Genomic DNA, 12,555 nt, shown 5'->3' on the forward strand with positions numbered 1-12,555 from the left:
GGATTCTCCAGGCAAGAATAATGGAGTGAGTTACCCTGATCTTCCCAATTCAGGGATTAAACCGGCATCTCCTGTGTCTCCTGTATTGCAGGCAGATTCTTTACCCACTGAGCCACCTGCTGGGTGAAATTGTGTGTAAATACTGTAAAAAGACGTGATCCCTTCATCGTCAAACACAAATGGATTCTAGATGAACTGTGCTGTGTAGTAGCCACTATTTAGATTTACATTTAATTGAAATTAACTAAATGAAACAAGTTATACAAATCTGAATTGATTCATTACAATAAAATTAAATTAAAAGCCATTTCCTCAGTCTCACTAGCCACAGTTTAACTGCTGCATAGCCACCAATCCATCATTGCAAAAAGTTTATACTGGATAGCACTTTGTCAGGAGGTCAGCATTTCATGGAGCAAAATAAACAGAAAAAGGAAATATTGGATTGAAGCAGGAGGCATGGTAGAGGAGGATTTACTACTTAAAATCTGGCAGTGAATATCTAGGGAAAGAGCCTTCTGGGCAGAGGAAATAAATGCTAAGTCCTGAGAGAGTGTTGCGTGTGTGTGTTCAGAAAAGAGCAGCAGATACAGTGTGGCTGGAGTGTGGTGAGCAAACTTGAAGTACAGGAAAGCAAGAAATAATCAAGTGGGAGGGGGCAGGAGAGGAAGAGTCAGGGGTCCTTACAGCGTGTCAGGTCTCTGGTTTTTACCCTGAGTGAGTTCCGAAGACCTTGGAGAGTTTTAAGCAATGCTAGATGCCACCTGGCTTTCGTTAATAGGATCACGTTTGCTCCTGTGTTGGGAAATGCCTGTCTAGGAGCAGAGGTAGAAAAGAGTTAGAAGATGTATTCATACACACACACACACATATATATATATAGGTATATACCAAATATGTACATGCATATGAATAATATGTATATGTGTAATAGGAGTATACGAGTTAGGAAGCCTGTTTGGAGACTGAGTTTAAGTAATTAAGAATCCAGGCAAGAGCCAGGAAGGTGGTCTGCACTGGATCATACAATGTAGATGGTGGACGGAGATTCAATTTTCTCATTGAATATGTGTGAGGAATGAGAAAACAAAGGCAACCAAAAAATAACACCACATTTTTGGCTTCGGCAACTGGAGTGATTAAGTGGCTGTAGTCTGAGATGTGGTCAGAGAGTTTTGAGGGGAAAGATGAGCTCAGTTTTACACACTTTGAATTTGAGATATCTGTTGCACATTCATGAAATATTGAGAAGGCAGTTGAATATGGGAGCAACGGTTCCTTTGTATTAAAGTGTAATTCTAAAAGCTGCAGGGTAGTGGCAAATCTTGCTGACAAATGTTTTGGAAAATTACTATAGAATGTGTTTTTAGGGGTGTTTCATATAACATAGCCAGGTGGCTTCAGTTTGCTCTACCATCGTTGGAAATACTGCCTGTCTTAGTCTCTTTGGGCAGCGAGAAGGCGATGGCACCCCACTCCAGTACTCTTGCCTGGAAAATCCCATGGATGGAGCAGCCTGGTGGGCTGCAGTCCATGGGGTCGCTAAGAGTCAGACACAACTGAGCGACTTCACTTTCACTTTTCACTTTCATGCATTGGAGAAGGAAATGGCAACCCACTCCAGTGTTCTTGCCTGGAGAATCCCAGGGACAGAGGAGCGTGATGGGCTGCCGTCTATGGGGTCGCACAGAGTCGGACACGACTGAAGCGACTTAGCAGCAGCAGAATACTACAGATCAGATAGCTTACAAACAACAGAAATTTATTTCTTACCGTTTTAGAGCATGGGAAGCCCAAGATCATGGCGCCAGCACTGTCAGATGAGAGCTGTCTTCCAGATTTACGACTTCTTATACCCGCATGTGATAGTGATAGAAGGGGTTCTGCAGGGTCTCTTTTGTAAACGCACTAATCCCACTCATGAGAACACCTCCCTCTTGACCTCATGACCTCACAGAGGTGCCCGTGCTAATCACATTACCTTTGGGGGTGAGTGATTTGACATATGAGTTTTGGTGGGGTGCACAAACATTCAGACCATAGCACTGCTCCACATGCCAAAGTAACCTAAGACAGCTAACAATTCTTACATGTTTATCCCATCAACGAAATTCCCTGCTCTCCACAGTACAGATTCCCAGGCAGCACCCTGAGGCAGGAGGGTTAGGGTGAGACATCAAAATCAATATTTTTAAAAACCTTCCCATTTGATACTTATTGTGGAGCCAGTTTTGGGCATAGCTATTTTAGACTTACAGTTTTCAAACTTTAGAGAACAGCCTGCTCTATTTGTAGAGAAGGCAATGGCACCCTACTCCAGTACTCTTGCCTGGAAAATCCCATGGATGGAGGAGCCTGGTAGGCTGCAGTCCATGGGGTCGCTAAGAGTTGGACACAACTGAGCGACTTCACTTTCAGTTTTCACTTTCATGCATTGGAGAAGGAAATGGCAACCCACTCCAGTGTTCTTGCCTGGAGAATCCCAGGGACGGGGGAGCCTGGTGGGCTGCCGTCTCTGGGGTCGCACAGAGTCGGACATGACTGAAGTGACTTAGCAGCAGTAGCAGCTGCTCTATTTGTGAGAATTAAACATAGTAAGTGTGAGAAGACTTCACAGACAGAAAAGGAAAATTTTGCAATTGAATAATATGAATTCAGGTGTCAAATAACTTTTTGATTTTTTTCCTGTTTAATGAGGGTTTTGAGTGAGATTCAGCAATCTGTCACTGCATCCCTGTGAATCCTGTGTTGCCACCAAGCACCCTGAACTATGCCCATGTACTTGCTTTATGAAGTTTTGATTCTGCGGTTCAGACACCTCAAAGTTGCTAAGTGTCTGTATTCTTAGAGCTCTAAGAAACACCACACACACACACACACACACAGAATTCTCATTATCCGTGATAGTTATGTTCTATAAAGTAACCACAGTCACTTGAATTTATGAATACTGGACCATTGCTTCCAGGGAATTACAGTAAGATTAGGTAACCAGTATTCTTGGGCTTCCCTTGTGGCTCAGCTGGTAAAGAATCCACCTGCAATGTGGGAGACCTGGCTTCGATCCAGGGTTGTGAAGATCCCTGGAGAAGGCAAAGGCTACCCACTCCAGTATTCTGGCCTGGAGAATTCCATGGACTGTATAGACCATGGGGAAGCAAAGAGTTGGACACAACTGAGCGACTTTAACTTTCACTTAAATTCCTGCAGGCTTCTAGTCACAGTATTCTCAACTGATCAATATATGACCTTGTTTCACTTGTGTTTCAGATTAAAGACACCTTATTTAATGCATTCTGTTAATTAATTAACACTGAACTCACAACCAACAGCACCAGAACTCACACCTGAAGGAAGTGTATCGATCCCGTGTGTTGCCAGGAGGCGCAACATAGCCTTCTTGTGCTTAGGAACCAGAGTGAAATCAACAAAGAACATGCGACAAATAGAATACATGTTTACAGGATGAGAGCTGAAGCGAGGAGTCACAGCCTGGCTCTGTTCAACGTCAGCTGGGCAACTGAAATTCATATTGGGCAACTTTTAATTTTTTTGGCTTTGTACCTGCAGACATGCAGGAACGCCTCAAGAACTGATTTGGGGATTCAAATAAGTTTTAGTGAGTAGCCAAATTCATAAATGAGAATCTGATACACATACATACGTTGGCTATGTTATGTTTTTATGCATAATACTTTAGTAATTTATAGGCCATGTGCATTTTTCATGACCATCTCAATGGTAAAGAAATTATTAATTTCACTTTATTGAGAGGAATTATTTTATTTTCTAATAAATCAACATTTACCTTATTATATTACATTACTAATGCCTATCTTAGTTCCTTGAGGTGCTTTACCAAGGTTATCAAAAAGTATTAATGAAAAAGAGGACATTCACAAAGCTTCAAACCCTTTGAAGAGCAAGCGGTGGAAGACAGAGACACAGATAACCCAGTTAGGAGACAGCAAAGTGTTTTCAGAAGCTCCAGAATGTTGAAATATATTCAAACAAAAGTGACAGTCCCAGAATGTAACAAGCCGGTGAAAAATACATGTCACAACTTGAGGCTTTCCTTACTGATCTGGTTTTGCAAATGAGAAAAGCAAGACTCAGGGAAGTTCATGGAGGCAGGCTGAGGAATATCATTAGGGATAGATCAAGAGCTGAAACCTGGGTCTGTCTCCCAGCCTGAAAATGTTTCCTCTAGAAAAGGCTACATTCTATCAGCGTCTCATTGCCTGTAACCAATAACCTATCCTCAAGGTACAGCAATCAGGTATACCAATTTTGAAGGCAAGACAAAAGGCTGGATTGGTAGTTTTCAAATGTGTAACTAAAGAAAAAATTCTTAATCAAGAATTAATATCCAACAGACAAATCCACATGGATTTAATTTCTTTAACCATTACAAGCTAAAAGATACAAAGAAAATCTCTTTTGAATGGATAATTTCTGAAACTTAAAAGTCTGAAAATTTTTTCTAAACACAGTCTTCTAAATAAAATTTAAAAAATTTTAGGATAATGTGAATCCCAGTGGTTGTCTCTGTTGTAATGTACAGGACTTTTTTTCTTCTTCTTCTTCATGAAAGCCTTTTCTATATTGAAATAGTTTTATGTAAGAAATGTCTCATCAAACATTACACTGTGAGGACATCTTTTCAGTGTGGAGAAAGTGATGAGGCGGTACAGCTGTGGCTTTTGAAGTTTTGTGGAAATGATAATTCTATGGCTTAAGCTCACCTTTTCCTGGGCACCCACTTCCAAGACTCCTGGATTTAGTTTCACTGACTCAGTAAGTTTAGAGACCAAGACCTGGGTCTCTGCTCTATTAAATGCAAGCTCCCCATGTGATTCCGAGATAAGGGCTCTTGAGACCCTTTCATGAGAAGGCTGGAGAGTGAGACTTAAAACAGCAAAACTATCTTTACTACAGGGATTTCAACAATAGAGACCTTCCTAATAGCTATGAGAGTTAATAACTCACTACCATTATTTAAATGCGCCTTGTTTACATCCGCTTTTGCTCCAGGATGCTAGCTGCTTTTTTGTCTCTCAGCTTTCCTTAACACAGCACTTCCGGCCTGTTCTTAAAGTCTTTATCACCTCTGTCACCGCAGCTATTAATCCTGAAGGAATACGCACTCTGCAACTGTGTTGCTTAAACAGCATTTTTTTTTCTTTACACTGTTATCACATTAAAAAATAGCAGTCAGCCCAAGATAAATCAAGTTCTTAATTACTCAGTTGCTTAACATACAGTCTATATATTAGAAATCACTTCAGGGAGAGAAATCACTTCAGGTCTACACCAGTAGGCCTAAAATGCCTTTCAGTGTTTTAGCGTATATATTAATTTCATAGATTTTTCTGCTCTCTCTCTTTACTCATTTCCCTGTGTTTCCTTACCTTGACAACTCTCTTTGCATTTGGTAAAGGATCATTTTCAAAAAAATTAAATCATGACTCTTACACAGATATAAAAAATAAAAGCTAAACACGTTTTGAAGATTTTATGTAATGTTTACCTTACTAATAATGGAAGATCCTCTGGAGAAGGCAATGGCACCCCACTCCAATACCTTTGCCTGGAAAATCCCATGGACGGAGGAGCCAGGTAGGCCTCAGTCCATGGGGTCGCAAAGAGTCGGACATGACTGAGTGATTTCACTTTCCCTTTCACTTTACTAATGAGGGGGCTTCCCTGGTGGCTTGGCTGGTAAAGAATCTGCCTGCAATGCAGGAGACCTAGGTTCAGTCCCTGGGTTTGGAAGATCCCTTGGAGACGGGAACAGCTGCCCACTCCAGTATTCTGGCCTGGAGAATTCCATGGACTGTATAGTCCATGGGGTTGCAAAGAGGCGGACACGACTGAGCGACTTACACTTTCACTTTACTAATGAGGAAACTGGTAAGATATAATAGCCAGTTGTAAGAAGTTTCAAAGAACAGATATATCTCTACATCGGTAATACTGAAATGACTGTGCCAGTGGAGGCAAAACCAGCTTCTTCCACAGCAGAGGAACCCAGACAGCCTCTAGCAGGTAGATTGGCCAGCCTGTAGACAGCAATTACTTGTTGTAAGGAAACAATGACTTTCTTGCTAAGCAAAACAAACAACAACAAAGTAAGTCTGTGTTAAAGGATGATTAAATATGTCTTACAAGTTAGAGATAGTGGACTTCTCTGGAGAAATTCAAAGCTTATCTCCTCCAGATTTATTTGCCTACCTTCTAAGTGATAAACACCTGAGGACTGCCCGCCTCCTCCTTGAAGAAGATTTGTTGCATTCCAGAGTCCTCTCTCACTCTTAGGAGGGGTGGAGGTGTGCCAGCCATCCTCTGTAAGCTCCAGGTCTCGTATTTTAGGGGTCCCTGTGTCATGGTGCAACTCTAGTGCGCACATAGAAGGCAAGATAACTTGTTAGCTTGCAAGTGGGAGGTCTCATACCCTTCATAGCTGCAGCCTTAGCATTATTTTGCAGTAGCATCAGATGTCTACTATTTCCAAAGTTCGAAAGCAGCTAAAAGGAGAATCACACAGATCGCCTGGAAGACTGTGCTCTAGTCTGGGCAGTGCTTTGGTTCTAGTCACTCATTTATTTATCCCTTCAGTAACTAGTGTCTTTCTCTGCACGTTGTGCCCAGCCACGCACTAGAGGTGCTATGATTAGCGAGTTAGAATCCATCATTCTTCTAGTAGAGCTTACAGACCAGTGGGAAAACCCGATTTAATAAATCACAGAACACTGAATTACACATAGTGAAGTCTTTGTCTTTTATAGTTGTAATTTCTAAGCAGGTATTTGTAGAAACATTGGATACCATGATCATGTCCAAAAGAACAGTATGACAGTTTGCAGAGATTCCTCTGTTAGTAAAACACATGAGAAATGGAGCCTGGATGTTGGACCCTCACGTCCATTGCCCAGAATCCACTGTGATGCTTTCATTCTCTCTCCTTTGCCCTGGACATCTTAATTGCTGATAAGTGCAGTGTCCGCATAGCTTCATCTTTGTAGCACCTTTTATTGAAAGTGAACTCGCTTGCAGAAACTATCATAATATGGAAATTTTAGAATTTCAAAAGGAGACATTTCTCTGAGCTGCCCTTTAGCAGCTGACATGCACTGTGGCCTTGGATTTCTTACACCACCTTAAGAGACCTTGAAAGAACATGATGTGTTCATCATGACCCAGAGGATGCTAAACGATAGGGAAGTCCCTCTAAGGATGACCTGAAAGGCAAAGAGACAAAGGCTTCAAGTAGATTTATTGTCCAGCTCTTTTGACAGCTACTCAGCCAGAGATGAGCTGCTTCACCCATGCCATTGATTCCCTACAAGAAAGGATGAATGGTTCTGCTGAATAATAAAAGCAGAGTCCAGCAGAGGCTAGGTTAACACATTTGCCCAGTTAATAATCTTAAATTTCTAATAGCCAAGACTGTGTGGCTAAAATGATAGAATTTCAGACTTAATAGATTGTCTCCTATATTCTCCCCCCTACCTTTTTTTTTTTAGAATTTAGAAATGGAGGCTCAGATTTCACCTGACTTACTTAAGGGTGCTGACCCATGCCAGATCCGCAAACTCGGGTCTCCTGGTGATCTTCTCGCTGTCCTGCTGTCTGGCCATCCATAATTAATTTCACTAGCTTGTATATCATGTCCTCTTTGAGGAAGACAATTTACTGATCAGGCTTTTCAGTCAGCTGAAATTCAAGGTGGAAATGAAAGCAATGGTTTTATTGCTATAAAAGGCTATGGTTTCAGAGAAAAATTATGTTCCACTCATGGAAGAGAATATGGCTGTCAAATTTGCCTCGTGTCTCATTTATTTAACAGGCTTCTCCATTCAAAATTCTGATGACCAGGAGAGGGGTGGGAGTGGAATTCCTTGCTCTGATTGTGTTGATCCATGTGAATGTATTCTCTGAAAACAGGGGGGCTGGGTATCTCTACCGACTGTTTTCCTCCAATTTAGATTCTTCCTCTGTAATACCAAAGAGTTATGTGACTTAACGGCACATTTATAGCAGAGTTTTGACAACTTCCAATCTGTTTCTCACCTATTAAATCAGAGGCCTTTTGATTAATGTGTTCTTAGGCCTGCGTATATCATGGTAAATATAATATGAAGTTGATTGCTGGGAAAGTTGAAAGACAGATACAATATGTCTATCTTCTGTTACAACCCTTGTAGGGTTTTTATTTCATCTAAATAATTTTGGTAATCAGTGTGATGGAAATGTCTGCAGACATTCAGGACTCGCACATACGCAGAGATGTTTTATTTTTCTTGTGAGTCAAGATGCTGATACTGTGCCACGTATTCAGAAGCATAACTTGCTATTGCACTGCATAACTGTGCGGGTCACATGGTACCTAAATGAATATTTCAAATTTGACTTTAAAAGAAATAGGTGTAATCCTGGTGTAATTTCCTAGCATCTGTCTCCTATGAATATGTAGTGATGTGTATGTGTTTGTGTAGGTAGATTAATCATATTACATATAGTTTTGTATCCTGCATTCCCCACTTTGATATTTTGTACATTTTCCCATATTATTAAAAAAAAGTGCTCTGAAGCTTGATTTAAAAAGGAAATAGATGTACACGCATAATTAAAAGTTGTCTGAAGGGAGGTATATGGGCCATAAAAAGTTGACTTTCTTTTTGCTGGCAGCATGGATGATTTCCAAGGATGGATAAATCATTGCTTATGTTATGTAATTTAAAATATTTTAAAGATTCAAAGATGCATTTTTTTCATACTGTAACATCTCTGAATTCAGGATGTATCAACAATCAGCAGTGTTTTACAGTTATAATAGGCAGCATTATTCTTTTCTTTCTTAAACAAAATTAATGATGCATCTTTTAAAAGTAGAATGTCAGATTTGATGAAATGTACAAAATTTAATAATCAGTTTTCTTAATATTTTTACCATGAATACTTTCTGGCTGAATTATATGAAAAAGTAGAATAAAAACACTGCAAATGCATGGCAATCATATAAACTTCAGGGAAAATAATCATTTTACTATAATTTTAAAATTTTAAGAATCCATTTGTATTGATTCTACCTCTCAGAGAGGTTTGATGACTAGAAAAATTTGACTCAGATAAAAGGTGATTTTGATTTTCTTTATTTATTTTAACTTTTGCAGACTAGTGATGGTCTCCTCTCTTTCTTCCCCCATTTCTGCATACAAGAAACTGCGTGGACCATCATACAGCACAATGGCTCTGATGTCACAAGAGTCCGAAATACCAACCCAGAGAACCCTTACACTGGGTTTTTCGAGTATGTGGCCAGCATGGAGCAACTCCAGGCCACCATTAACCGCGCAGAGCACTGTGAACAGGAGCTGACCTACTACTGCAAGAAGTCGCGGCTTGTAAGCAAGGAAGGTAAGTGAACTGGGGCATCCATCCCCCTACCCATGGGGTGCCTTACTGCATCAGCTCCTGCAGAGTTTAATTGTGCCAAGGTGCTGGCAAAGAGCTACCCAGGGCGTGTGCTCCCCAAGTGTTTAGCAAGCCTGTCACAGTCGGGAAGTCACGGAGATGCTGTTGCCTGAAGAAAAGAACAAGGTCAGCTGACACTGAGCTTTGTTCAAAGCCTTGATTGTCTCTGGCGTCTCTCTCTGGCTTCAGTTGGAGGGCTGCACAGAAAGGGCTTCCTCCTTACACTCGGTGAATGCTCAGTGTCGGTCCCTTGTAAAGGGCAACTGACACATTCAGTTTGTTTTTATCATGGGAAAGAGCTAATAAAAATATGACTCCGTTTTCTGAAAGTGACTCTTCGGTGTGACTCTTTCACGGATTGTTGACAAGTTACCCTCTGGGTATAACTGAAAATTAGAGCAGGCTGCTGGAAACATGGCTTTTTTTTTTTCCCAGTAGCTCAAATAGGAATCAGAAAACCATGTTTAACTCTTTCTCTTATTCTACCTTTAATAATCAGTTTCTGCTCCTAAATTCTGATTCTAGTTTGTGTTTTCTCCCTTTAGAACGTCTCATTATGTGAGATTATCTGGAGTTCCACCAGGTCTGCCTCCATGTAGGCTTTAATGACCGGATACATGAAGCTATTGCAAGACCTTTCCTACTGGCCTCTCAACTGGCCATCAGTCCTTATCTCCTACCCACCCAATGTAGCATCCACATGATTAATCTGTGTAAAGAAAATTAACCTTTAAGAAACACTGCTTCCATCAGGACCCTGTACTGTTTAAGAAGCTCTGATGTCCTCCTCGATCCTCTGTCCAATACAGACTCTTCTGTCTAGACACCTCCATGCCACCAGGTGGAGGGTGGGATAACACATACAAAGTGAAATTGAAGTGAGCTTCCCTGGTGGCTCAGACAGTAAAGCGTCTGCCTGCAATGTGGGAGACCCAGGTTTGATCCCTGGGTTGGGAAGATCCCCTGGAGAAGGAAATGGCAACCCACTCCAGTGCTCTTGCCTGGAAAATTCCATGGACTGAGGAGCCTGATGGGCTACAGTCCATGTGGTAGCAAAGCGTCAGACACGACTGAGCAACTTCACTTCACTCACCTCTCTTTCCAGCTCTCCAGTGCATCATGCTTACAGTGATCCTACCAGTTTAGTATGAGACTGATGGTTCATTGTTAGTGAATATCTATCTTGGAATCTATAAAAATAGATAAGCAAGTATGGAAGTGTAGTCTAAGAGGAAAATTGAAACTCACTCAGTCGTGTCCGACTCTTTGTGACCCCATGAAGAAAGGATACTGAAGAGGGTAGCATTTTCCTTCTCCAGGGGATCTTTCCAACCCAGGAATTGAACCCAGGTCTCCCGCATTGCAGGCAGATTCTTTACCAGCCGAGCCACAAGGGAAACCCTTCTAAGAGGAAAGAGAACATAAATACAGAAGGGTAAATGAATGTGATGAAACAAAATGGAACTAAGTTGCTTGACTAGAGAAGAAAGAAAAGGAAAGGCAATGGTCAGAGTCACAAATGAGTCAAACTCTAAAAGAACCAGAAAACAAAATCCCCAAGGATGCTAGTGAGCCAGCCGAGCCCCACACGATGACGAGGGGATGGCAGTGACTGTGAAGGCGTTTCCTGCGTCAGGGCTGGTGGCGCCGCACATCTTGCTCTTGAGGCTCCCCAGGTGTTTCAGCCAGGCTTGGGAGCCACTGGCGAAGAGAATAGTAAATTCTAGAAGGCTCTAGAACCGGGGTTGGGGGTATCCATTGAATACACAGATTTTCTTCAGATCCATGACCCTAGAATCCATATAGAATGGATTTGAGGTGAAAAAGAGGGAACAGTTTGGATTTTGAGGTTGTAATAAGGAATGTACGGGAAAGATCAGGAAGGTGGTGTGAGACAAGTTAAATTTACAGTTTCAAATCTTGAAACTATAACAGCGTCAAGCAATAATGGTGCTGTGATTGTGGATGAATAAAGTGGAGATGTTTGTGAAAATGTTTCCAGCGAGATATGGGTCCTCCAGCTCGGCACACTGCAAGGGTGGTCAGTGGGAATACTCAAGCCATTTGGAATTTTATTCATAACTATGGGAGTAGAGGTGATCCACCGTCATTCCTGATATTTCATCGTTTTAATTTCAACTTAAAAATTTTCTCACGCTTTTCTTAATTCTTTCTTATATAAATTCTTTAGGACACTTCAATAAGACTAAGGAAATCAGAGGTATTTGGTATCCTTAAAATATTCAGTGGTTTCTACTTCCTAGGGAAGATAGCAAATTTAGATGTGAAAATACTATTCAGTATTTAAGAATAATGATTTATTTTTTAAAAATCTATAACCACATAATGTTTTAAGCAGTATGTCGAAATAGATCTAGTAAATGTTTCAAGTAGGTTTTGCCTTCAGTTGATGAGTTAATCATGCAGTTAAAGAGAATGAAGATTGTTGATATTGAGTAGTACGTTAACATTAGCCTCCAACAGCTCCTTGATTTCTTGGCACAGTGCACAGGAATGTATAGTAATGCTGAGTGAGAACTTACCTGCATTAGCACAGATCCAATGTAATAGTAAGATTTATGAGCATTGGCATTTGTAAGTAAGGGAGAAATTAGTAAAAGTAAGGCTAGTGGCCACAACTTGAAAGGTTTGAAAGTCAGTGGAAAGATGATCGCGCACCTTTGAGGAGCTGACTGATTTGATGTTGCCTTCGTCTCACACCCTGACTCTCCAGTGACTGCGATTTTTCCCCTCTAACTCGTTTTTCCCCTAAGACAGATTTCCTGCAAACCATATCTAAATGTTCCGTCTATTCCTTGCTCTAGCTTCTTGGCATCATTTTAGTCTTAGCTCTGTGAAGGAGCTGGTAACTGAACATTCATCATAGAAAGAAATGCATTTGGTTGAGGGAAACTTTGTTTTTGAGTGTCGTATTTGCTTTGGGCATAAAGATCTTTCAGTGTTATTTCTGTAGTCTCTGAAGAAGTAGCCAAGCCAGTAAACAGAAGAAAAAATATGTACTTTCGAATATATCTTGAATCATAGCGAGGGAATGCCATACCATGCCTAAACAGCTAG

The 12,555-nt window shown here is 40.9% G+C and overlaps 1 protein-coding gene across 3 annotated transcripts in view; it reads left to right on the forward strand.

Moving 5' to 3' along the window:
- CNTNAP4 (contactin associated protein family member 4) overlaps positions 1–12,555 on the forward strand; it is a 286,323-nt gene that overhangs the window by 203,750 nt on the left and 70,018 nt on the right. For all 3 annotated transcript variants that reach the window (XM_070770350.1, XM_070770351.1, XM_070770352.1), the window contains one exon: positions 9,223–9,420. In XM_070770350.1, the coding sequence (XP_070626451.1) occupies positions 9,223–9,420 (198 nt within the window). The remainder of the gene's footprint in view (positions 1–9,222; positions 9,421–12,555) is intronic.

The sequence above is a fragment of the Bos indicus genome, chromosome 18 (genome assembly GCF_029378745.1).
Source record: "Bos indicus isolate NIAB-ARS_2022 breed Sahiwal x Tharparkar chromosome 18, NIAB-ARS_B.indTharparkar_mat_pri_1.0, whole genome shotgun sequence".
Taxonomy (NCBI): Eukaryota; Metazoa; Chordata; class Mammalia; order Artiodactyla; family Bovidae; genus Bos; species Bos indicus.